Source organism: Pan troglodytes, chromosome 2 (assembly GCF_028858775.2).
Source record: "Pan troglodytes isolate AG18354 chromosome 2, NHGRI_mPanTro3-v2.0_pri, whole genome shotgun sequence".
NCBI lineage: Eukaryota > Metazoa > Chordata > Mammalia > Primates > Hominidae > Pan > Pan troglodytes.
Window position 1 is genome coordinate 154,563,681 of NC_086015.1, and position 26,083 is coordinate 154,589,763.

Consider the following 26,083-nt stretch of genomic DNA (forward strand, 5'->3'; position numbering starts at 1 on the left):
GGAATTTGTGAATCTGCGGAGGCAGGGGCTCTCTACAACAGTTTTCCTTTTGTGTCTCAGTCACAGCAACTTAATCGGTGGATTCCTCCATATGTACCTTCTTTATGAAGGAATTTCTTTCATTGCTTTTGTTTCTTGTCATCAGTGACATTTCTGAAGTTTTTTTAAAAATCTATTTCAGTGTCATAATAGAAAAATTATATTGTACTGAGTTATTTACTATTCTATTTATTAGTTTCAACAATCCAATATCCATTTTCTTACCCAAGTAATACATATTTTCACTCTAAAAGAGTCAAATGATAACCCATATAGTACAAATCTATGTCTTATTTCTTCGTATATTTTTCTCCTCAGGTTGTGTGGTGTGGTCAAGCATGTCGTAAACCCCTCAGAATGTTCTTCCCCTGAAAGATGCATTTTAGCCTACCTCTATGATCTCTATGTGTCATGTAGCCACCTCAGAAGTAAATTTGGAGACCTCTTCAGGTGAGTAGAAGAGACTCAAAAGGACAGAAATAGGATCATGCCTATGTTTGTTAGTGACCCTGACAATATTGTCGTCCTTTTGAATAATGAAAGCTAATTGCAATTGTATCTATTAGGCAGTAATTTTGATATACTCATGATTTGTTTAAACTGAATATTAAAATAGACAGGGACAATACACGATAGTCTATTATACAATATAAATGTGTGATCATAGGTTTTTTTTTCCCCAATATTGAAATGATGTTAGGTCTGATTTTATTTCTTCAATAAATAAAGTATTTCTTAAGATTTTACATTTTCTATATGTTGTACAGACAGTGCATTTTAAGTAAGTCCTACTGAAGTAATGATTATTTGATATATCTTGCCATTTTAAGTTTAAAATTCAATTTGGATTATAAATCTAATAGAAAGATCAATGAGGCAGCTCTTTGTATTTTGCTTTATTTGTATCCCTCTTGATTTTGATATCTACCTTTTCTGAGCTGACTTTTTGCATTACTTGGATTAGCTTTAATATCCTTTGGGCATTACAGTGTTTCATTTTTTATTTCCTGGTGACTCATAGAAGGTTCTATAGCCCCATTCACTTTTCTAGAACTTTTTCAGACTGTGTTTACTTTTCCTCTTTTTTCACAAAAACAATTTTGCTGTTTAGCAGGTAACTTTTTCATGTGTTAATGAGTTTTTTTTAAATGACCAGTACCCTCACTGAATAACATTAAATCAATGTGCATTAAAAGTAGGAAACCTGGTTTCTATTACAGATTGTATTAGATTCAGGTTCAGCTTGATAAATGCTATCTAATGTTTCCTGGTATGAAAAAAATAGAACTGAATTAATCATAAAAAGGTACTGTAAATTCTGCAGTTAACCTGCTTGCTATCTTAGACTTAAAATTCATGACCTGATAATGATAGTAGTATTTGATTCCTGTCAATACATCTTATTGCTGAAGGAATATTTTATTGTTTAATGAGTCCAGAAAGTTGTATTTTTATAAATATTTTTATTTTCTTAATACTCTTATCCAGAATTCGTATTGAATTATTTTTGGCTGTAGCTATAACCTTTATTACAAATTACTGTAAGTGTGAGAGACAATATTCTGTGCTTTGCTCTTGAAATCACCCCACTCAGAACATTCTTTCAGAGCTATTTGCATGCTGACTTCTTCACTCCGTTTGTCTTTCTGCTTCCATGGCCATTCCTACTTCAAATAGCATCCCCAACTTCCTGTCATTCGTTGTATCTTAGCACTTGCTACCCCCACAGGCAGCACTAGGGCTGGAAAGTAAATGCTTATTTAATGTTATTTTGAGGACAATTATTTACTATAGATGGGTAGGAGGAGAGTAGTAGAAGGTAATAGCTAACAAAACAAATTTGGAATCCAGAAGGAGGTAGGGAAAGGATGTTCAACTACCATTTTTTTTCCTTTGTCATACCTCGTATCCAGTTTGTTTGTAAATTCTGTGATCTCTGCCTTCCAAGCATCTCTAGAACCTGCCCATTCTTCACCCTCTCTTTACCGCTGTGGATACCTCTTGCTTGGACCATTGCGGAGTTCTTCTAACTGGTTTCCTTGCTTCCACCCTTAACTCTAAAACACATTTTCAACATCCACTAAAGTGATCCTTTTAATATACGAATGATTCACAGGCTTTCAGTGATTTTTCACCCACTCAGAATAAAATTCACCATCTCTACCTAGCCTTCAAGATCTGCAGGGTCCCATCTTCTCTTCCACCCCTTTCCCTCTGTTTATTGTGGCCACACAGACCTCTTTACTGATCAAACACTCTAAGAACAACCCACAGTAGGGCTTTTGCACTTTATCTTACGTTGCTTGTGATACTTGTCCTCAGTTATTGTGTGCCCCACTCCCACACTTCACTCACGACTGCCTCCCTGAGCACACCATTTTAAATAGCACCCCCATGTCGTCATTCTGAGCCTCAGCACTTGCTACCCCCACTATAGATTCTATATTTATTTATGGCCTGGCTCCTCGTTAGAATGTATGCTTCATGACAGCAGAAGCTTTTTCTATTTTTTTCGCTGCTCTATCCCAGTGTCTTGAAGAGTATGTGGCTCTTAGTAGGCACTGAAAAAAAAATCTGTTGAATGATAGTTATATCTAAGACAATTCATATTTTTAATGGTATTAATAAAGTGTGAAAATATGAAATGGGTTAGGTTTCAAAATAATCCTTTGTGAAATATTTGAGTGGGTCTTAGGAAATATCTTTCCACAGAAATTGTGTCATAATTTAAAAATACTTACATTCTTCTCTTACTTTACATAGAGCTTTCCATTTCAGCTTACATTTTTCAAAGAGCTTTCTCTTACATGATTTAGTTCTTACAGCAGCCGTTTTTTTAATAGTGAACTTCCTCAGACAGCCCCAATAGCCTATTTGACCCTTAATACTCCTGCAGTGTGGTGCAAATAGGTTAAATGAGGTAATTCAAGTAACATGCACTGGGCGTGGGGTGTGTGGAAATTTAGGGTACCAGCACACAGTGAATAGAGTAATTACTCAGGGGTCAGCAGAGTGGCACATCATAGTGATTGGCACTGTCTAAAGTTTCCTCTATTGGAAAAAATGAAAGAGAAATACAACTTTCTTGGGATATCTTGAAGTCAGAGACCTATTTGTAGTTTGACATGAAGAAAAATGGGCAAACAAAAGCTAGATACACAGAGAGATTTCTATCAGTATACTGATAAAACAACTTTAATAATTTTATCTGAACCACCATTCATAAACTTGTGTGAGAGGGGTATTTTTTTCTGAAACACCATTCACGCAGTTGTGTGAGAGGAGTATTTGGGGGAGATACAACACTGGTCACCTCTACCACTGATTGAGCTACTGCCGTGTGCCAAGCACTGTGCTGGGTTATTTCCATCAAGAGCTTTATTTCTCACATCAACCTCAAGAAACTGAAAAATGTCATGACTCTGAATTGCAAACCTGTATCCTTCAATGACAGCCAACACATTTTTTAAAATATAAGTTGTCTACACAGAAAGAGAATGTAGAAGATTGTAATTGCTGCCATTTAGTAGATGACTTTAGTCCTCTTTGTGAGAGTAGTGCTTCCCAAGCATTACTTGGCACTTGATTTATGTGGGAGATCTTGTTACACATACAGACTCTATACACCTACAGTGGAGGCCCAGGATTCTATATTTTTAACAAACACCCCAAAAGTGATTCTCAAGGAATAGAGCTGAAACTACATTTTGGTAAACATTGAACTGAACAATCTCTGTTTTCTTAAAGCTATTGACAGTGGCAGTAGTTTAGAATAGAGAGTCTTTATGACTTTTCATCTTCGAGGGACTCATTCCTGGCTGCCATTGATGCAAGTATATAACAATATGGGGTTTAAAAAAAAAGCCATAGGTCACCACAAACCACAAATACTTTTGCTGCCAAAAACTTAATCTATAAAACAGACTTTCTGATACATAAAAGAGCTTTTGAGTAGAGAGAGTGAATGTTGTTTATGGATATGCTACCTACAGAAGGTAAGCACAAATGGCTAAGTTTATATAGAATCTGAGATTTTACATCAAATCTTTCTGCCAGTCTCATTCACAGAGCAGGTTTGGAGGAGATAGGTTCTAATTCCTGTTATACTTCTAGTAGTCTATATCTGATTCAGACGTAACTCACTGAAACATGAGCTGTTTTTATATGATAGAGCAGGCTCTTTAAAAATCTCTTAATGCCTCTGAGAAATACAACATGATAAGTTTTTATGAATGATATAATAGTTTTTTCACTTCCATAGAATTTGTGTATTATCCATATCCCCTTACTAGAATGTAAGTTCATTGAAGACAAGGAATGTGCCTCTCTTTTTCACAGCTGTGCCATAGTCTCCAGAATAGTCTTGGCACACGAACTTCTACTGCGTACACTATACCAGAGAAATAGTTTTGTAAGATATGTAATTAAGAGTACTCTTATGTGTAATTGAATCTTTTTTTATTTTTAAGTAATAGCACTTTTCAATAACTGTTAAGACACAGTTGTTGGAAGCCATAGTAATTTCTTTGATTTTTAAAGCATGGAAAATGTAGACCATATTTAGGAAATAATTAAGATTTATAACCAAATACTTCATTTCTGTTTTGTTCTTCCACCTATTTAGAAATTATTTATTGAGGAATTTCTACATTCCAAAGTACTTTGGTTAGCGCCAATTAGTAAGAAGTTCAAATTAAGAACTCATAATGTGAATCTTCTCTAGGAATGCATTATAGTTCCTGCCATTTAATATGTCCTTAAGTGAAATAGTTTTCTAGTTATTCTAGTTTTATTTTTCTGTTTTAACTTTTTTTCTTATAACCTCAGTAGTGCCTGTTCAAAAGTAAAGCAAACCATATATAATAACGTGATGCCTGCAAATTCGAACTTGCGATGGGATCCAGACTTCATGATGGATTTTATTGAGAATCCCTCAGCCCGCAGCATCAACTACTCAATGCTGGGCAAGATCCTCAGTGACAATGCGGCCAATCGCTACAGCTTTGTCTGCAATACACTCATGAATGTATGTATGGGCCATCAGGATGCTGGCAGGTGAGATGGGTTACCCTGGAATTCATGATTAACCAAAGAGTTGTTGCCTTGGTGCTTCTTTGAAATTGATGTCGTTAGTAAGTGTCTGGACTCACATTTGGCTATCATTTGCTTTTTCTAAATCTTCTTTTATTCCTTAATTTACCTCTGCACTATCTTTTAATCTCCTTAACCTGAGAGACAGTGCTTTCTTATTTATTACTCTGGCATGAGATGTTTTCAATATGGCCAACAATTACATGATTTATTTTCAAAAACATATAATAAAAATATAAATAAAAATGCCTGTATTTTGAAAAAAACCGTATTTGGGTCCACCTAAATTACATGATGTCTATAAATTTTTTGATGCCCTTAAAAATGTAAATCGTAGCTCAGATTTATTCACGAAACTAAAAATATTCTAATTCGTGTATGTACTGATTATTGTTTGTTGCTTAACAGCATTGTCAAAAATATTTGAAGCCATTGTTATCTTCTTCTCAAGGTTCTACTAAGTTATTTGACAAATGAGTATTTTATCTGTGAATCTAAGAAAATGACTTGTTTGATGTTAGTGAAATATATGTTAATTAAGTATATCACAGGTGAGTATTTCTCTTTTGTACAAGGTTACTTTCTGTGTCTTCTTTTTCTTTTCTAGGATTAACGACATAGCCAATTTCTCCTCTGAGCTTACGGCTTGCTGCACTGTTCTTAGTTCAGAATGGCTGGGGGTTCTGAAGGCTCTTTGTTGTTCTTCAAATCACGTGTGGGGGTTTAATGATGTACTTTGCACTGTAGATGTAAGTTTTCTTTTTCATTTAAAAATTGAACTGTGCAATTAAATATTTAGTTAGTGGGTAATCTTTTTGCTTTTGGCTTTTATTTAATTGATTCAACTGAAATGTTATAAAATATTTTTTCTTTCTCTGTCCAAAAGCAGTAAACCACAATGACATTGCCAGGGATTAAATACATGAAAAAAAATAGAAATAAATAGAATGCATAGTTTAATCTGTAGCAGAGGGGCCAAGAATTTCTTTGTTTCCTGAAATTTCCATTTAGTTGAGATTTCTTCCATATGGATGGTCTCTTCAGAGCTGTTTTTTCTTTTTACCAACTGCCCTGGATTCCTCACAGCATGGGACATAATCTAACTAAAGCAGTTCACATTCTGAAGAAGGCCACTTTGATATTTTTAAGTGCAAGGCGCAGTATACAAATAAAGGCTTTGTTGGGTTACATAAGAATGTCCAGGTCTAGATTCCGAGGATGTCCGGTGTTTTTTGGCAATTAATGCCTGGAAGATGATGAAAAGATACCCCTTGTATATATCACTGACTTCCTTGGATATCATGTTGCATCCATGATGTGTGTATTTCTTTAAAAATCTGTCTTGATTCTTTACTTCTCCTGTTGCCACTTAATTGGAGTTGTCTTTGTCGTACACTAGTATCTCTTATGCATAGTTCTTTATACATTTTTACACCTGCCTCTCAGTTGAAGGTTGACTTCTGAATTCTGCTAATCAGGACTGGTTGGATAATCCTATCTCTATATCTTCATTATATGAAGACTTAAGAATTTATGTATATAAAATTCATAGATGTGGCCTGCTTTTCTGGACAGAAGAGACTTAAATTTTTATCTTTAATATAGTTTCTTAATCTCTTAGTTGTTTTTTTAAATTACACTTTACTTTCTGCAATTCCTCATCTAAAAAATTGGAATTAATAATAGTGTGAACCTTATGGTGGTGTGCTAATAAATAAGGTGATTTTTGCAAGTTAATCATAGTCCTTGGCATATGGTGCAAATCAGTATGAAGATTGCTATTGTAGTTGTTTTTCTTATTATTTTCTGCCAAGGTCACGTGAGATCTAGAAAGGTAAAGATTTCACTGTGACTGAATTAATTTCCCCCTCTGTCTCTTTTTCTTCTTTTTAAATTTAAGAGTCAATTGGAAACTTTCAGAGTTGTTTTTAAAACGAGTTTAATCATTAAAGAATCCTTAGTATTTATCACTGAAAGGAACTCCAAAACCTTAGTGAGGCTTGTTTTTCAACTAGGGGGAGCCTCCTGGTTTTTCCCTGCCTTCTAATTGTCTGACTCTTAAATGGTATATCTTGTTGCAGTCTGCCAAAATGTTTTAATGATGTTACATCTTGTAGTGATTTCCTGATTTTCCATTTTTGTTGTTTTGTTTTTCATTTGCATGTATGCAAGTCAAAGCTCAGTATTTTCTTACAGCATTGGAATGTGGGTAAACCTCATTCATTGTTTTATAAAATAGAAATAGGCCTAGAGGATAATCATCATGATATGTTATCATTTCCCTCTGCTGGTTCATGTTGGGATTTGAGATCTTATTGGTATTGCCTGCATTCTCTTAGTTATTAATCTTAGATACTACTTACAAGGTTGTTAGGTATTAAAACCTGTCAATGTTTTTCTTGAAGGTGAGTGACCTTTCATTCCATGATTCATTAGCTACTTTCATTGCTATTCTGATAGCACGACAGTGTTTTTCCCTGGAGGACGTCGTGCAGCATGTCGCACTTCCCTCTCTTCTAGCAGCAGGTAAGGCAGCATCCATGAACATCAGTTGCTCTTTGATTGTTGTCTTGATGGAGTGGTTTCTAACATTACAACACAGGGAAAGGAGTATTTGAGGGTATGTATATTGGGAAGTGGTGTAGTATCAAGGTAGATATGGTAGAATTTTAATAGTTATTTTATACAAATTAACATGTATCACTGTGAAAGAGGTGGGAAACTGCTATGTTACAGTCTGTTTTAAGGAAGCACCAAGATTTCTCAGAAAAATAGCCAGGGCCTTATTTTCTTACCATAAGGAAAATTTATTTAAATTATTCCAGGAAATTTAGCTTAATAGGAAACCTGAAGGACTTGTTCCCAAGTGTGTTAGAAAACTTGCTTTTCCAATCCCCCTTTCCTAGCTTGTGGAGATGCGGACGCCGAGCCTGGGGCGAGAATGACATGCCGACTCCTGCTTCATCTCTTCCGAGCTCCCCAGGCCTGCTTCTTACCTCAAGCAACGGGTGAGCTGACTGCAGAAAAATCTGATTACCTTTTCATTGGTAGCTAAAGTTTCTAAAATGACCAAATAGTCTGTCCCTTTCTGTAATTGCCTTCTTAATTTTTTGGGCATGCCCTGGGGGTGATGAAGGGTGAGATGATACTATTCATTGAGAGGGCTGTCAGCACCTTTTATCTGTGTAATATCAGGATATATTGAGAAATACGAATCAAGAGTTAGTAAGCAATAAAAATACCTCTGCTCTTAGGCCAAGCCATGCTGGTGGGCAGCATGGTCCTCTCACGTACTGTGTGTGTTGGTTCTGAACCACATCACAGCAGCTTAGGGCAATGGTGATTTATTTTATTTTATTTTATTTTATTTTATTTTATTTTATTCATTTCATTTCATTTCATTTCATTTTTTTTTTTTTTCCAAGACAAAGTCTTACTGTGTCACCCAGGCTGGAGTACAGTGGTGTGATCTCGGCTCACTGCAACCTCTGCCTCCCGGGCTTAGGCAATTCTCTCGCCTCAGCCTCTCAAGTAGCTGGGACTATAGGCATGCACCACCATGCCTGGCTAATTTTTGTATTTTTAGTAGAGATGGGGATTTCACTGTGTTGGCCAGACTGGTCTTGAACTCCTGACCTTGTGATCCACCTGCCTCGGCCTCCCAAAGTGCTGGGATTACAGGCGTGAGCCACCGCACCCATTCCTCATTTATTCTTGTACTAAGTAAAAGGAATAAAGTAAGAATTTTAGGGGCGTTGGTGAAGTCTGTTCCTAAAGATCATTTCCATATAGATAGGCATGTGTCTGTGTGAGAATCAACAGAAATATGTGAAGGTCCTACTAATCTTGTTGATGTAGCTCTCTGAGGAGGAACGACATTGTTTTAATAAATAAAAAGAAAAGGATAAGTGAGGAGTACTGGCCGTGTTTCTTAGTGAATCCATGAAGCATCAATTAAAGCAAGCTAATGGCAATTAAGCACCCACAGTCTAACAATGAAAGGCTGACTGCCTGTAAATAATTACAAAACATTACTAATGATGGTAATGAGACTATTAAAGATTTGTTGTTTTTGTAGGCAAACCTTTCCCTGGAATAAGATCATCTTGTGATAGACACCTCTTAGCCGCTGCTCACAACAGCATTGAAGTGGGAGCTGTGTTTGCTGTCTTAAAAGCAATTATGATGCTTGGTAAGATTATTCTGACCCTAAGCTTCTTGGTTAATCACCAGAAATGAAGGCAAAATAATTTATTTTCAGGTTTAAATCTAGTAATATTATTGGAAACATGATATTGTTTGATGGCTTATTCTCCGGGAAAAATTAGTGGTTTCTCCTAGACCAAATACATCAGACTCTGGGAGATTCTGTCCCTTATCTAGTGTCTCTGGGGGAATTTACATGTAATATTTTTTATGGTATTTTAGTTGCATAATGTCTCATTCTGATGTAAAATAGGTCCTCAGACCCACAGGGTTGTTTTGCCTTCTTTGGTGGCAGAAATCACACTTTGTGAGAGACAGGGATGACTTGGTAATCTAACTAAATGTTTACATTTTATCCAGATTATATTTCAGGAGCAGAACACCAGAAAATCTGAGTCTTAATCTTAGTATTTCTGCTCCTATCATGACCCTGAACGAGTATATTTCCTTCTAACTTCGTTTTTAGATGACCCAGGCAATAGTTGCAATGATGTTGATATTATTGATAAATCAATATTAAGTTTCACAATAATTTTTTTCATTTAATTCATAATGTCCAAGATGTTCTTTACATCCTTATTTGTAAGAATTTTCCTGGAATAATAGCACTGCCTTTTCTCTTCATTTACAGGGTAATACATTAAAACATTATTCTGTAAATCTTAAAGGCTTTGAATGATTAGGAAGTCTTCAAGTCAGACTGCCTAATTCCAACTTTGGGTACCTTCTTTTGGTCTTGACTCTTATGTTCAGAAGTAGCTCCCCTTCATTAGAACAGAAATTACTGAGTGGATAGGAATTGCTTTAGATGAGTCCTAAATAACATGTTTTGGGCTATAATCTTGCTCTGCTTGGGAAATGTTATTTGATGATGATGAGGAAGGATAACAGAATTTTCATAAAACAAGCTATTAAAACTTCACCTTAAGAAAGGATACACACACGGGCCTGTGAATTTTGTAGTAAAAAGGGAAGGTAGAGCCACGTCAAGGACCACAGCCTCCTCTGAGTGTAGGCACTTATAGATTTATACAGCCAACATTAAGTGCTCATTTCAGTGAGTAAAATTTCCCTACTGTGATCATATTTGAAGGGAAGGTCAGTTGGTCGGTTCTACTTAATAAATAAATGTAGGGACCATAGAGATAGGGACTGGCTTTTTTACCTGTGGTATTTCTAGTGCTCATCAGAGAAACTAGCAAAGAATCAGTTTTCCATAAAATTATGTTGGAAGTGTGAATCTATAAATGACAAATATGCTAATGGCAGAAACCAAGATGAGTACCTTCTAGACACTGGCCCCATGATTTGTAGGATTAGTCTAATTTCAAGTAGAATTTGCCCACCTCTTCATCCACATAATTTGGAAGATTCCCTGGGTCTAAGAAGTCAGGATCAGGTCAGTTTAACGTCAGCAGAGCTTTGAGCCAGGTGGGCACTGAACGCTCAAATGTATTCTATTGTCAATGCAATTGCAGAAGGCCTGGCACAGACTCTCATACCTTCTCTGTTGTCCTAACATCTAAACTAAATGAGGATCTCCTAGTATGGGGCTAGCAGGTACTGTTTTTTCTCTTTCTTTTCTTTTCCTTTCTTCTCTTTTCTTATTTGCAGAAGCTCTAATTTATCCACCCTACCATGCCCTAACCAACTCTCAATTCCTATCCACCAGCATATATTTTGAGTTAGGGAGATGGGACCGTTATATCAAATTTGGTTTTTAATTTCTACAATGTAACTCAAGGTATAGAGGTAGTTGTTTACATCACCTAACAGTAGTGAAAGCATACTACATTTTGGTACTTGTAGAATTTAGTCTTTTCTTTCAGCTCCTGAAGTGATCTATTAAATGAAATCCTGTGGGTAAAGTGAAGTTGGTACTCTTTGTGTTTGTATTTTAATGAGAAACATATGATTATATATTGATAAATTGAAATACATTATTTATTCCTCTCCTCTGCTTAAGATTTTGTTAGTAAATACTCATTAAGCCATTTTTTCAGCAAAGTCAAAACTTTTTCTTGGTTGACTTGTGGGTTTTAAAAGGCTTTTTCCATTAACTTGGGCATTGTTTTGCCCACTTGCTGCAAGCAGTGAAGGCCTACTGTAAAAGCATTTGTTGGTTCCAGGAAATTTTCTTGTCAAGGCCTATGATCCTGTGAGTAAAAGGCAGAAGTTTGAAGGCTGTGCTGTCATTTGGCAATCCTTATTTTGAATTTTTATTACTCTCTCACTTTTAAAATATGATAGTTATTTGTCTCTCATGGCTAGAGATTTCTTATTTCTAGCTATTCAGACATTCGTTTAGTTTCTTTCCCAGAACTTTGTTATGAAGAAAACACTTTCCTTAGCTTCATTTCACTAAGTATACTAAAGATTTATCAGGTAAGGTTTTCTAATTTGTATGTTACAGACAGGAAGGTAAAAAAAACAGGGGTTATTCAATGAATGCCCTACTTTTCAGGGCTTCCTTAGTATGCATTGCCCTTTTCCATTCCCAGGGAAATAAATCTCTCTTGTCAAGAAGTTGATAGTAAGGTGGGCTAAGGCAAAACTTTTCTCTTGACCTATGGATAGAAAATAAGTCATTGTAAGAGAAGAAATGGAAAAGGGACATCTAGAAGGGTGAGTAACCCATTTTTTCCTTGTCTATAAGTCAAATGAATTTGAATACATTCATGCTTGAAATATTGGTGAAACCAATGTTCTGTGATTACTTAGTGTGATTCATAATGGCCTTTCCAAGTTTGGTGAAACTATAATTATACAAACAAAATAAGGACCGAGTCTTGAACTTGCTTTTTCTCCATTTCTGATAGAAACTTCTCTGGGTTCATGCATTTATGCTCTTGATCCATTCTCTCTATTCCTGAACAACTGGCTATTCAATAATAATACTGTTCACATATTTTAAATCCCTGAATGCTATCCTCATTTGCTTCTCAATTATTTGGCAATATTTTGAACTTCTGTGATTTTGCTTTTGTGATTCTATTACTTAGGAGATGCCAAAATTGGCAATAACAGTGTCAGCTCTTTAAAGAATGATGACTTCACCATGAGAGGTTTGCGATGTGATGGGAATGCTGATGATATCTGGACTGCCTCACAAAATCCAAAATCCTGTGGGAAAAGCATTTCCATAGAAACTGCCAATTTAAGAGAATACGCTAGATATGTACTGAGGACTATCTGTCAACAGGTATTCTAATTTAATTTGCCTTTTACTTTGAGTACGTAACTCTTCTTTTGGAGAGAGCTACTTACACTTATAGGAAACTTGTGCATAGGTGGGCCTTTTTTTCTTGCTCACTTTATTTTGAAATAATTTTAAGTTTGCTGAAAAGTTGCAAGAATTATTTTTAAAAAACTCATGTCTATCCTTTACACAGATTTACTAATTTTTACATTTTGCTACATGTGCTTTGTAATTTGTATGTGGAGATGTGGGTGCATATACCTATTTTTTCTGAATCATTTAAGAGTAGATTGTATATTTTATTCTTTTGAATATTGCATTATTTTGTAACGTAACCAAAATATAGCTATTAAACATCAGAAAATTTAGCTTTTGGTACAGTAATTTTTTCTCATCTATAGGCCACAGTTCGATTTTGTTAATTGTCCCAATATTGTTGGATTTGTCTGAGATTTCCTGTAGATTAGCTTCAGATTATGCATCCCTGGCCAAGATACTACAGAAATAATCTTGAGTTCTTTCAGGTAATCATGTCTGAAGGCATGTGATGTCCATTTGCACCTCAAGGGTGATGTTAATTTTGATTAAGATGTTTCCATTGTATAGTTTCAAGATTTCCCCACTGTATAGTTACTAATTTTCCCCTTGCAGTAAGCAATCTTTGAGGAGATACTTTGAGACAGTGCAAATTTTCTTCTCCTTGTTTAACTCCCCCACCCCTCATAAGCATTCATTTTCATTCTTGCCCAGTCTAGTCTTTACTATGATGATTGCAAAATGGTGGGTTTTTTTTTTCCCCAACTTCTCCTCTCCCTTCATAATATCAGTTTGTGTCCTGTTTTAAGGAAGAGCCTGCCCTCCTCTCCCCTGTTTATTTATTATCCATATGGGTTATAATATACTGTACTTAGTTATTTTCATATTCAGACTGTCCCAGATTTGTGCAGCAGGAATCTATTCATCCTGTCTATCACATCATTTGACATTTTAAAAATAGTTGGTATTTTCATAGTTTCTGGCCCATGTTGTACTTTCTCTGCCCCAGGCCTGGAATCAACTATTCCTCCAAGGAGCCCTTGGTTCTATTTAGCAGAGAATGTTACTTAGAAACTAAGATCTGGGTATTATGTATGCTCATGGTTATGGAGTATCATTAATTCTACGACCTGTCTGCAGACAAAGCTAGGAAGAAAAATATATCCATACACTTAAATATATGTAAATATATGTATTTATGAGGTCCTACTGATACCTTCAATTCCAATCCAACCCCACAAAGTTGTTCTGTGTTTTCCCCTAATTCATATTAGTATCACCTTCTTCCCTAGTAAGAATGCTGATTCCCAAAAACGTCAATTTACTTGTTTGTTTAATTCTATGATACATCTGAAATAGTTTTAAAATGTTACGCATGGCCGGGCATGTTAAATGTGCTATCAGCGCTTTGTCAAAAAATGATTAATTAAAATACAGTATCAAAAATGTACACTAGGCTAGGGTGCAGCGGCTCAAGCCTGTAATCCCAGCACTTTGAGAGGCTGAGGCAGGTGGATCACTTAGGCCAGGAGTTTGAGACCAGCCTGGCCAACATGGTGAAACCCCATCTCTACTAAAAATACAAAAATTAGCCAGGTGTGGTGGCACATGCCTGTCATCCCAGCTACTTGGGAGGCTGAGGCATGAGAATTGCTTGAAACTGGGAGGCGGAGGTTGCAGTGAGCCGAGATTGCGCCACTGCACTCCAGCCCTGGTAAGAGAGCAAGACTCTGTCTCAAAGAAAGAAAGAAAGAAAGAAAGAAAGAAATGTTACACACATACCACTAGGAAGAACAAACCTACCTAAAAGGAGTTGAAGATTTGTTTGCAATTCCATTTTCTCTAAGGGTTTAAAATATTGTGTTCAAAAATTATTTGAACGTTTCCCATCCCTATGAGTGTATTCTTTATCTGAAATAGAACTAGGTTCATTTGGTTTTGCATTATTTAAATTCCTTTCTTGCCCCCAGTTCTGGCTATAGAATAGCTTACTTTCAAAAGTGAAACTATACAAAAAAGTGTACTCAGAGATGTATCTCCCTCCCATATCCCTCTTACCAGATGATCCAGTTTTATTATTTTTTGGTTTATTCTCCCTCCCATATATTTGTTTTAAAAGTTCTCTTATAAAAAAAAAGTGACATACCTTATATATTATTTTGTACTTTGCTATAGATGTCATACCGACTGGGTCATGTTTTTGTATTTTTACAGGCATGTTATAACTATGGTAAAAGATAGCTACATAGTCATATAAGTATTGAGAGGCAATTGTGTGTTGGTTCCCAACTGTGAGTGCATATTGGAATCAGCTGGGGCATTTAAAACAATTTGGATGCCTAAAAAATTACTGATATTTGGGTGCCACCACCTGAGTTTGACTTAATTAGTCTGATGTGGGCCCTGGGCATGGAATTTTATAAAGATCCCAGATAATTTTAGTGGACAACCAGCATTGAGCCACTGGTATGGTGGTTAAAAAACAGACTTCACCCGAAATAGATCTGGGTTCAAATTGGGCTCTGTTATTGTTGATGATTTCTTACTTTATTTAGTATAATAATTTGCCTTTGAAAAAAATGGTAAAGAAAAGGCAATAGGAGTTTAAATTGGTAGAAACTCTTCAGAGGGTCATTAACCCCATGCATCTATAGCCCCCCACTCACACTGGACCCAGCAATTGCACTTCTATGAAATTACCCTGAGAAAATTATTGTATAAAAAAGAGATGTGCACTAATACTCATTTATAATGATAACATTATTCATAATAGTATCAAAAAGGAAGATCGTTTTCTAAATATTTGTTATACTATGTTGTATCTAGTCAGTGAGATAGTACAATGTATTCCATAAAAATTATGAAGAACGTATATCTGATAGAATCATTATATAGCAAGTTAGAAAAAACTGACACAAAATAGTGCCTAGAGCAAGACCTTACTTTCCAGTTAAAAACATACTAATATTCTCTTTATTGTCTTTTTTTCCCATTAAAAAATGTTTTTAAGCAAGTTCTACTTTGTATTTTTTAGAAGTCAAAATGCTAGAAATTTTGTTTTTTAAAATTTTTCTACCTACTTTTTAATGTAATTTTTTAAATTGGAAAATTCCTGTCAGTTTTCTATTCAATTATGCACTGTGGATTTAGTACATATTGCATATATATATATACCAAAAGCCAGTGCCTGTCAATCTAATTGCCATATTATTTATAGGAATGGGTAGGAGAGCATTGCTTAAAAGAACCTGAAAGATTATGTACAGACAAAGAACTTATATTGGACCCTGTGCTTTCAAATATGCAAGCACAGAAATTACTGCAGCTTATCTGTTATCCTCATGGCATTAAAGAATGTACCGAGGGGGACAACCTGCAAAGACAGCACATTAAGCGTATTCTTCAGGTCAGTCGTATACAGATTGTGTTTCTGTCATTTGATAAATTCTTTGTAATAATAAAAAGAGTTACTTCCTCTCTTTTTTTGTCTCTAATTTGTGATTTCAATTCTGATTTTTATTCCCACACATTTTCTGTGGAATTGACATACTTTATTTTTGGGTGGATGTACATGCTGCAAATTGTATATGATCATCAAACAAATATTGATATTTTAAATCAGTATTGTATTTACATGAGAAATATGCTTCAGAGAGGGGCTATGTTAAATATATTATTAAAGAAATATTGAAATCATTTTGGAATGGGATTGGTCAAATAGATTTTGAAAGGAGAAATGCTTATTTAGTTTCAGTGCATAGCTGAGTCAGGCACAGTATTAACTAATTAATAAATGTTTCTGTTTATTGGTTTGTATCGCTACTGAATATATATGCAGCCAGATTGGGAACCTTTTGACTCATATAAATTATTTCATTGTGTATGATTATTCTGCTCTTTCTTGAGAGAAGGAGTACTGTAAGGAATTACTGTATTTTAACACATTTGATACCCATAATGTTTTAATTCTTTCCATTTTTCCCAGAATCTTGAGCAGTGGACACTGAGGCAATCCTGGTTAGAACTCCAGCTAATGATCAAACAGTGCTTGAAGGACCCTGTGAGTTTATATTGAAAGCTTATCTCTGTATGAATTTTTATAAAAAGCAAAAACACGTTGATGTTTGAGGATAAAGGAATACACATATGTGCCAGTATTCTTATATCTAACTCTAGGGCTCTGGTTCTGTGGCCGAAATGAACAACTTACTGGACAATATTGCAAAGGCAACAATAGAGGTATTCCAGCAGTCTGCAGACCTAAATAATTCTTCTAATTCTGGCATGAGCCTCTTCAACCCAAACAGTATTGGAAGTGCTGATACAAGTAGCACGAGACAGAATGGAATAAAGACATTCCTAAGGTATTTTTGTCTGTTGTTTTATTGAACTATCATGAATTTTTCACAAGTAACGGTAAATTTTGTGTAGTACAGTGATTTTTCTTTAAGTCACAGGAATGTGAAGAACATAGTTACTTGTAAGTGGCGAGTATTATTATTTTAATAAGTTAATGAGTAAAGCTGGGGTGAATGATAGCTTCGGAATATTTGATTGAGTAGGCTTAAACACCTTGAAACTGCAGGTGAACTCAGGTTTGGTTCATGCTTTCAGTGTCCCTTAGTCTACTGTGTTACGTGGTATTCATTATATGGGAAACGCTTTTTCCACCATTTTTATTAATTTATTATTTTGCACAAATATATCCTGGTAATTTTTGTGCAGAATTAGAACCAGTAGGCATATAAAATCTTAAAGTAATTATTTAATCATGAAAGGTAGATTGATTTGTATTTCATCATTTTGGTATAAAGTATAACTAGCGAATTTTAAACCTTAAAAATTAGCTATTAGTATGCTTACATATAATATTTCATATTGTAACTGTGACAGAAAAGTATATTATTTGTTGGACAAAATGATTGTTTTTAATCAGAGAGAGGGGGTCATCGGAAAACATTAAAATCAGTTTAGTTACAATATCCTTCCAGAACTGCATGTTTTATTGCTTTCTGTAAGCTTAGGTGGAAAGCTCATGCAAATGTCTAGTGTTCGGAAAAAGGAAAGATAATACAAAAATAAAAGGGAAATTTTAGAACAGTCTGTGTGTCTCATACATCAAAGTTTCGCTTTGGAGTTTCTGTTATAACTGTGAGAGCAGGGGAAAGGATGCTTTCTCTGGTGTAACACCTGTTTCTGATTTTAGCTCCTCCGAACGCAGGGGTGTATGGTTGGTGGCCCCCCTCATCGCCAGGTTGCCAACTTCTGTGCAAGGAAGAGTGCTGAAAGCCGCTGGGGAAGAGCTGGAGAAGGGACAGCACTTGGGTTCTTCTTCCAAAAAGGAAAGGGACAGACAGAAACAGAAAAGGTGTGGCTGGAAGATGGGCGTCTGTGTGAGAGTTTAAAGAATAATTGAGAAAGTCTCACTTCCTGTAAACCTGTGTGGTCACTGTACCCACAGTCCACTGAAATTTAGTTTTTAAATGGAACTGGGAATATTCTATTAGGCAAGGCTGTCTTATTCCTAAAAAATTTCAGGTTATAATCCTTAATACATTAGTTCTCAATTCTGCCTTTATATCCAAATCACTGCTGAACTGTTAAAAACAGTGATTTCCGAGACCCGCTTTAGACCAACTGAATCAGATCTGGATAGCTACCTGATCCCTGTATTTTATTTTTAATTATTTCTATTTTTTTTATTATTTAGATATTTATGTTTAAAATAAATATAATGTATAATTCTGGCATGTTGGTGTCTGAACTAGTTGCTCATATTTTTAACATTTAGGGCTCCTGTTCTAGACTAGACATTAAGACTCCTAGGCCACCACAACTTATGTTTTCTTAATTTATTTTATGCCCAAGAAAAGGTTTCAAGTAATTATATTTGAAAACCGTGTTACTGAGAAAGAAAGAAACCTCACCCTAATGTGAAAATGCCAGGAAACCTAGGAGTAAAGGAAAAAAATTGATGATTTCTTCCATTAAAAAAAATATTTTAAGCACATAGATTTCTTGTCCACTAATGAATAATACTATAGTAGCCACCATTTATTGACTGCTTACAAAATGGCAACTCCTCTCTAAAACTCATTATGTACATGAGCTTTTAAAATTCTTATAGCAATCATGTGGTAGGTACTCTCATTATCTTCTTTATATCATGTTGAAACAGGCACTTAAAGGTTACATGAGTTGCTCCAGGACACACAGTGAAGGACATAAAGCCTGGGTTTAAATCCAGGAGGTCTGGCTTCTGAGCTTGTGCTCTTAACTACAGTACATTTTGGTAGAGACCCAGCATTGTATGTACTGTATTTGTTTTACATCTGGTTGTTTTACCATGTTGGCCAGGATTAATTAACCAACAAGGAGGCATAATTCTAATTTTCAAATCATATTTGCTGATAGGTGAGTGTATGTGCATTGCCTAACTTCCCATAGGCAGGACAGATGGTATTGAAGAGACTTGAAAGATCGCTCTTCCCACGTCAGGGGCTCTTTATTCTGCCCATGGAGAATAATGCTGATTGAAATATTTTGGCCTGGGTCTCATTTTAAGAAATTTTTCTTTCCAACATGGCGCTTTGTTTGTCAATATGATTTGTTGATTATTCTCTAATTGAAGACATTTTGTTAAAATGCCAATTTAAAACAGAATTTTTAACCAAATGCCTTGACACCCCTCTACCAGTGGATGCTGCGGGCTATGTTGAAGCCTGTGGGCTGTGTTGGAGCTGCACACTAGGGGTCGCCAGCAAGTACACTGTTTTTGGAGTCCTCAGCCCTGGCTGCTAAATTAGCTCTACTAACACCCTGCTTTTTGGTCTTGGGAAATGTGCTGAAAAACAAAATCAAACCCCAAAACAAGCTCAACAGACATATAGGCCTGTTTTCCCAGACTCTAAAACAAGAGTTTTATATGAGAACTTTAAAAATTTTTAATTTTATCCTGTGTATAAATTGATATTCTTTCTGATGTATATTTTAAAATTCTGCATATTGATGTAGAAGATGAATTCACTGTCTTCTACCCTCACTGCCCGGCATGCTCACATACATTATGGATTGATGCTAGTTTGAGAATGGCTTCGAGGGCAATTAGAGCATACGAAGTGATTTAGAAGCATTACAGTGGCTTTTAATTTTATAAGTAGAGGTATGATTTAAATTTTCAAGCAGTCTTTGGCTATTTACCACCTCTCTTATTTATCTAATAGTGAGGCAAAGAAATGAATGTTGCCAGAGGAAGTAATGCATTATTTCTAACTAGATCTGTTGTTATTATTACTTCCTTTGTAGTATGTCTCTTTTGAGTCAACAACCCTTCCTCTCACTGGTACTTACCTGCCTTAAGGGACAAGATGAACAAAGGGAAGGTCTCCTAACATCTCTCCAGAATCAAGTTAACCAGGTAAAGTATAGTATAATATTAAGACAGGCAAATATCTTTCTAATGGCATTCATTTATTTGCCTTTCAAATACTGAGATTAAATTAATAAGGGCCAGGTGCGGTGGCTCATGCCTGTAATCCCAGGACTTTGGGAGGCTGAGGCTGGTGGATCACCTGAGGCCAGGAGTTCGAGACCAGCTTGGCCAACATGGTGAAACCCCGTCTCTACTAAAAATACAAAAATTAGCTGGGCATGATGGCGTGCGCCTATGATCCCAGCTACTCGGGAGGCTGAGGCAGGAGAATTGCTTGAACCTGGGAGGCAGAGGCTGCAGTGAGCTGAGATCACGCCATTGCACACCAGCCTGGGAAACGATAGTGAAACTCTGTCTCAAAAAAAAAAAAAAAACAACTAGTAAGGTTACAAAATGTTTTGAGTAGATGCTGAGAAACAATCCATGCCTTATTCTTCTACCTGGCATTCTAGACACCACAAGATTAACAACTTTATATTAATGATATGTACAATAAATGTGTACTGCCTATAAAAGTAAAATTTTATATATTGCATATAACTTTGAAGTATCTGCCCGTCTCCTAACTCTGCCTCATAGGAGAGGACCTGGAGCAATCTATGCTGCAGTAGGCATGGCAGTGAGTCCAGCTCCTCAAGCTTGGATGCCACATTATCAGGCACACTTTCAGCTTGAAATCTGTAGGTTCAGAAACTCAGTTGTATTGATGCCAACCAAGTACACAAGAAATAAATCAGAAGGCATGTTGGTTTATTTAGAAATAATTTGGACATTGCCTTTTCACCAAACACAGTTCTCCTGGTCACTGTTTGAGGCTCTTGCATCTATATACTATAAGGAAACTGAGCATTCACAATAGAAATTGGAGAGCATGGAATTAAGCAAAGTGGATAGATTGGTCTTATGAGGTGTTTTATCCTGATACAGAGCCTAATTGACCCCTTGTGACATTGTGTTTCTATGACACCATGTCTTTCCCTCGAATGGTACTAGATGGACATGGACAAGGACACTTAATCTTATTTGATCCTCTTGTCATTTCTCACCTTTTGGGTAGGAGAGATCTAGATATAGCAATCATAGTGAACCTTTTTAAATATGTCACATATTACCTCAGTATACCTAGTATAAAAAATTCAGGCTGATAAGGCCAGACATGATTTGACACTGGCTCTCTCTCCTACGTTGTCTCCTACCATTCATGGCCCTCTTTCCTCCACTGTTGTTGCACTGGCCATGTTACTGTTCTTGAACTTGCTGAGCAAATTCTCATTTCAGTGCCTGTGCATCTTTTCTTCCCTTTAGGTGGAAAGATTCCCTTCCAGAGATTAGCATGGCCTGCTCCCTTCATTCAGTTCTCTGTTAAGATGTTACCTACTTCGGGAGGCCTTTGATCACCTCTAAAAATAGGACCACAGCCATTCTGTATGCCGTTGCCATGCCTCAAACCACTTGTTACACTTAGTTTTATTTGTCCCACTACTATTATTTGAGCTCCATGAGAGCTTGTTGTTTAGTTAACTGCCTTGCCCCCTTAAGCCAGCCTTAGGGAGGGGTTCATTTCTTTTGATGAGATTTGGGAAGTGCTTTCCGCTCACCATGCAGGGTACTTACAGGTCATCTGTTGGGATGGAGTACTTCTGCATGTGACTCATTTGAACTTTTTTAAGATGACTCTCATTAATGACCATATTTCAGAGCATGGTAGGGTTTTTGTTAGTGGTTTTTTGTTTTTGTTTTGAATTGCACTTTATTTTTGCTCATCTCATCTGATTTTAGGGTGTTGCCCACTTGTGGCACCCTTTCCTAAGCAAATTTTTCCTTTTCCAGCATTAGTATGAGTCAGTGAGGAAGTGAAGAAGCAGCCCACTTTATAAACTGATAAAGCCACTTGGCTGATGTCTGCAATGCCATATTTTTCAAAGTACCGTGCGTTCTCTTTATCAAGGAAGACACATACATAAGATAGCAGACCTTCTCTTCTATAAAACATCAAAATAATACATTTGCTAGGGTTCAGCAAGTCCCTAGAAATATAACAGGACTGAGGCAAAATGTAATTCTCTCTCTCCAGTGTTTTTCTTCGTAAGACCAATGAGGTAATGTATTTTAAAAGTTTTTATTAATGCTTAATTTGATGGCCCTCTCAAGCATTTTCCCAGACTTAATCATAGGCTAGCTATATAATTATATAAGATTTTCTTCCTCCACCTAGAAAGGCAAATGCACAAATAAATAGCCAGATTTCTGTCTGCATGGAGGAAGAAGAAAGCTAAAATTTTATTTAGCTTTGTTTGTTAATTTGTTAAAGATAAGAAGTGGTTTTTTGCTATCAGTATAAAGCTCAATTTATCTTTAAATGAGAGAAAAATTAAACTTTAATGGGGAGAAAAAGATTTTTTTTTTCCGGATCTTAGATTTTAAGTAACTGGAGAGAAGAACGATACCAAGATGACATAAAAGCGCGGCAGATGATGCACGAAGCATTGCAACTCCGCCTAAATTTGGTAAGTGACATTTCTAGTATTTTCCCTCCATTAAACATATTTACATGTGAAAATACCTCCAGCTTTCCACTTCTCCTAAGTGCAAAGTCTGCATTACAAGGTGAGGCCTTCCACTCTTTGCTCTCTGTAATTACTTCCCTGTTTCTAAAGCCTTCTGTTTCCCTTGCTGCTTTCCTTCCTGTCTGGTCAGACATCTAGACAGTCCTAGGTATTTTAAGCATTGATTTGCCTTCTCTACCTCTACCCTAGTGAATCTCTCCTTCTCTTCAGTTTGTGCTAAGAATAAATCTGAGAAGACTGTTATAAGTGTTAGCTTCTACTATACTTACTTAAAACCATTTAAAAAGTCTTTTAACTCAAAGTTTTGTCCAACTTTCCATCAAATTGATTATAAAGACAAATCCCACAGAGAAGTTTTATAGAAATTTAAAATGTCTCACATGTTGTGCATTCCTTGAGTTTTCTTTTCCCATCAGGCAGGCCCAAGTGCAGGCCCCTCTGGAGGATGGCCTGCCTGATACTTTTGCAGTTGTTTCTAACCTTGTCCCAACACGTGAACTGGTAGGTGTGCAGGCCAAGCCTCCTGCCCACCACTGCTGTGATAGTGGATGTTTCCATATGGTATTATGATAGCAGGCTTAGATTCAATAGTAATTGTACAGCAAACACAAAGATGCAGATAATTGGATTACATGACTTTGACATTATTCAGGTTTAATTCAACTATAATTGCTTCATAAAACTGGACATCATAAAAGATTTGGAACAAAAGAAAGCTAAGTTTATTGGTGCCCACATTCAGATACTCATGTCCCTTCTTCATTTTATTTAATTTTTGAATGACTGAACTGTACTGAAAGAACTAAAAATAGTGATAAACATGTAGGTAAGTGAGAGAAAAGATAAGGTTATCTATAAACTAGAGCATCCCTTGTTTTTTAAAATAAAAAACAATCAAAATTTGATAACATAAAGCAATGGGGTGTTCTTTCTGTTTTACAGAATGCAAATATTTTACTGTATTTTGTCTGCTAGGTAGGAGGAATGTTTGACACAGTGCAGAGGAGCACCCAGTGGACTACCGACTGGGCCCTGCTACTCCTTCAGATCATTACTTCAGGAACTGTTGACATGCACACTAACAAGTATGTTTTTATCATTTCACATTGATTTTGCTACATGTATGCATGGTATAAGCTTTGATATACTGATGACGATTTCTGCCACATCTTATTTACTTGGATGCTATTAAAAATTCTGTGCCTTGAATAAAAATACTCAGTTAAATAAGTGTATTTCAGTTTCACTTTAAGATGAAAATAATTATTTTCTTTCTTAGTGAATTATTCACAACAGTTCTTGACATGCTGGGTGTTTTAATCAATGGAACGTTAGCCTCTGACCTATCAAATGCATCCCCTGGGGGATCTGAAGAGAACAAGCGTGCATACATGAATTTAGTAAAGAAACTGAAAGTAAGTTTGAGATCAGCCTATATTATGAGCTCAAGTTGTTTATGGATTTATTATCTAGTGCATTTTAATTTATTACTCATTAAATGTTATTAATTGTATTCAACTTAATTTAATGTGATTATTTGCTATTTGTTTCACCTAACCTTATCAGTACCCAGAAGTTACATGCACATAACCTTGATTATTTTTTATTGAAAACAATTACATTATAAAACATGTTTAATTTTTTAAAGAACTTTAGAAATCCACTGTTAAATATATAACCAGAATACTAACATTAGATAGATTTAGGATAACTCTATGCTTGGACTGGCACGTGTAATTGAAAAAATAGCCATCTGCATTGAAATTTATAAATCGATTCATTTGACTGACCACTAACAGACTCCTTTAAAAAAAAATTGTAAGAAAACAGTGCAAAAAAGAAACCAAATAAATCTGATGTGTTACCAATCAAATAAATCAATGGTTACCTTGTAATCTGACCCTGGACATGAGAAAGTGTTCTGTTCTGCAGCTCCTGTCTTCTGATTGTGATCACTACCCTGGATTTTTGTCATTTCAGCACTATGATGTTTGTTGTGTAACAACAGTGCCTTTGTATGTGTTCTATTTTCTACTTAAATAGAAGAAATGAAACACTCACTGCTCTATTTGGAACTGCCTTGTAGAACATGTTCAGGGTTAAAGAACATGCGCTAAGCTATAAAAAGGGAAATGTTTCATAGGGGAACTTCCTTCTGGTTAACTTTTGCCTTCATTGTAATTTCTGTCCCACTTCTCACTCTCTCTCTCTCTTTTTTCTTTAGAAAGAGCTAGGAGACAAGCGATCAGAAAGTATTGACAAAGTTCGACAGTTACTACCTTTGCCGAAACAGACATGTGATGTCATCACTTGTGAACCTATGGGTTCCTTGATTGACACAAAAGGAAACAAAATTGCTGGATTTGACTCTATAGATAAAAAACAGGCAAGAGTAAATGTTTTTTCTTATATATAAATTTATTTACAAAAGATGAAATACTTTTTTTTGTCTTACCATAGGATATATAAAATATATCAATTTTGCTGTTGATGTTTTTAAGGCATATGCTTGTCTTCTAAGTGTACTTAGTCATTGGCATTATCATATAAAGAGGTCATATCTTTGAAGATCTACGTTTTATATGTTTAAAGGACTTAAAATGTTTCCCTGAATTTAAGTAAATTTTTGGAAACCTACCAAGAGAAAACTAAGTAAAAGCTTAGTGTAAAAAAAAAAATAGCATAAATAAGTTCTGATTATACTTCAGATTTAGAAGCAGAATATATTTATCAATGAAAAATTTCTTGTAAGCTGAGTATGGTGGCACATGTCTTTAGTTCCAGCTACTTGGGAGGCTGAGGCAAGAGGATTGCTTGAAGCCAGGAGTTTAAGGCTGCAATGTGCTAGGCTCATGCCTGTGAATAGCCACTACACCCTAGCCTGGGCAACAAAGTGAGACCCTATCTCTGGGGAAAAAAAAAAAAAAAACACCTTCTTGTAGTAAGCTATTTCAAATAAAAATTATTTTAATTGTTAGGATATTCTCTATTCCTATCAAGCAGTATTTAATGGACATTTGTTTTATATAAGATATTAAAGATGGTTCTCTAAAATATGAGAAAATTGGTCAGTTACTCTTTTAATGAACAGTAAGCAACCACCGACATTCCACAGTCACCAAGATGAAAGACAGAATTCCTACCCTCAAGGGGGAAGTAGACAGACAATTACAGTGTAATGAGATTTGTGTGACATGGTACAGAGAGAGTATTAGGGGATAGAATAGGGTCCCCAGGAAAATTGACACGAGTCATTTTGAAGGATTAAGAGTTAGCTGGGAGATAGGGAAAATTGTGGTACAAATAAAGGGAGAGTTTATATGAAGACATGAAAGAATCAGATTTACCAGGGAATTTAGAGTAGCCTGAGAATCTAATACCAGTTTGTGTAAAGAAAAAAAGCTAAAGTCATGGTCAAGTTTGAGTTTGCAGTGTCAGCGGACCTCCTGGTAGTAAGACATCTGGAATCCATTTGGATGTGTGGTTTTTACACCAAGGAAAAAGTTCTCATCT

General features: G+C 35.8%; 2 protein-coding genes across 15 annotated transcripts in view; one reads left to right on the forward strand and one right to left on the reverse strand.

Annotated features, from left to right (window-relative positions):
- Positions 1 to 24,547, reverse strand: part of P2RY12 (purinergic receptor P2Y12) — a 47,487-nt gene extending 22,940 nt beyond the window's left edge. The window contains exon 1 of the mRNA XM_003310054.5: positions 24,459 to 24,547. The gene's annotated coding sequence lies outside the window, so the exon portion shown is untranslated. The remainder of the gene's footprint in view (positions 1 to 24,458) is intronic.
- The window catches only part of MED12L (mediator complex subunit 12L), a 346,021-nt gene that overhangs the window by 272,808 nt on the left and 47,130 nt on the right, over positions 1 to 26,083 (forward strand). For 10 of the 14 annotated variants that reach the window (XM_009446694.5, XM_016942161.4, XM_016942163.4 and 7 more), the window contains 16 exons: positions 358 to 489; positions 4,867 to 5,094; positions 5,738 to 5,879; positions 7,536 to 7,656; positions 8,037 to 8,138; positions 9,209 to 9,322; positions 12,339 to 12,538; positions 15,789 to 15,977; positions 16,557 to 16,631; positions 16,748 to 16,935; positions 17,778 to 17,939; positions 19,877 to 19,988; positions 22,421 to 22,510; positions 23,546 to 23,655; positions 23,850 to 23,985; positions 24,795 to 24,956. In XM_009446694.5, coding sequence (XP_009444969.4) covers positions 358 to 489; positions 4,867 to 5,094; positions 5,738 to 5,879; positions 7,536 to 7,656; positions 8,037 to 8,138; positions 9,209 to 9,322; positions 12,339 to 12,538; positions 15,789 to 15,977; positions 16,557 to 16,631; positions 16,748 to 16,935; positions 17,778 to 17,939; positions 19,877 to 19,988; positions 22,421 to 22,510; positions 23,546 to 23,655; positions 23,850 to 23,985; positions 24,795 to 24,956 — 2,263 coding nt within the window. The remainder of the gene's footprint in view (positions 1 to 357; positions 490 to 4,866; positions 5,095 to 5,737; positions 5,880 to 7,535; positions 7,657 to 8,036; positions 8,139 to 9,208; positions 9,323 to 12,338; positions 12,539 to 15,788; positions 15,978 to 16,556; positions 16,632 to 16,747; positions 16,936 to 17,777; positions 17,940 to 19,876; positions 19,989 to 22,420; positions 22,511 to 23,545; positions 23,656 to 23,849; positions 23,986 to 24,794; positions 24,957 to 26,083) is intronic. The other 4 variants (XM_016942160.4, XM_054681168.2, XM_063806308.1 and 1 more) reach the window with 1 other exon arrangement.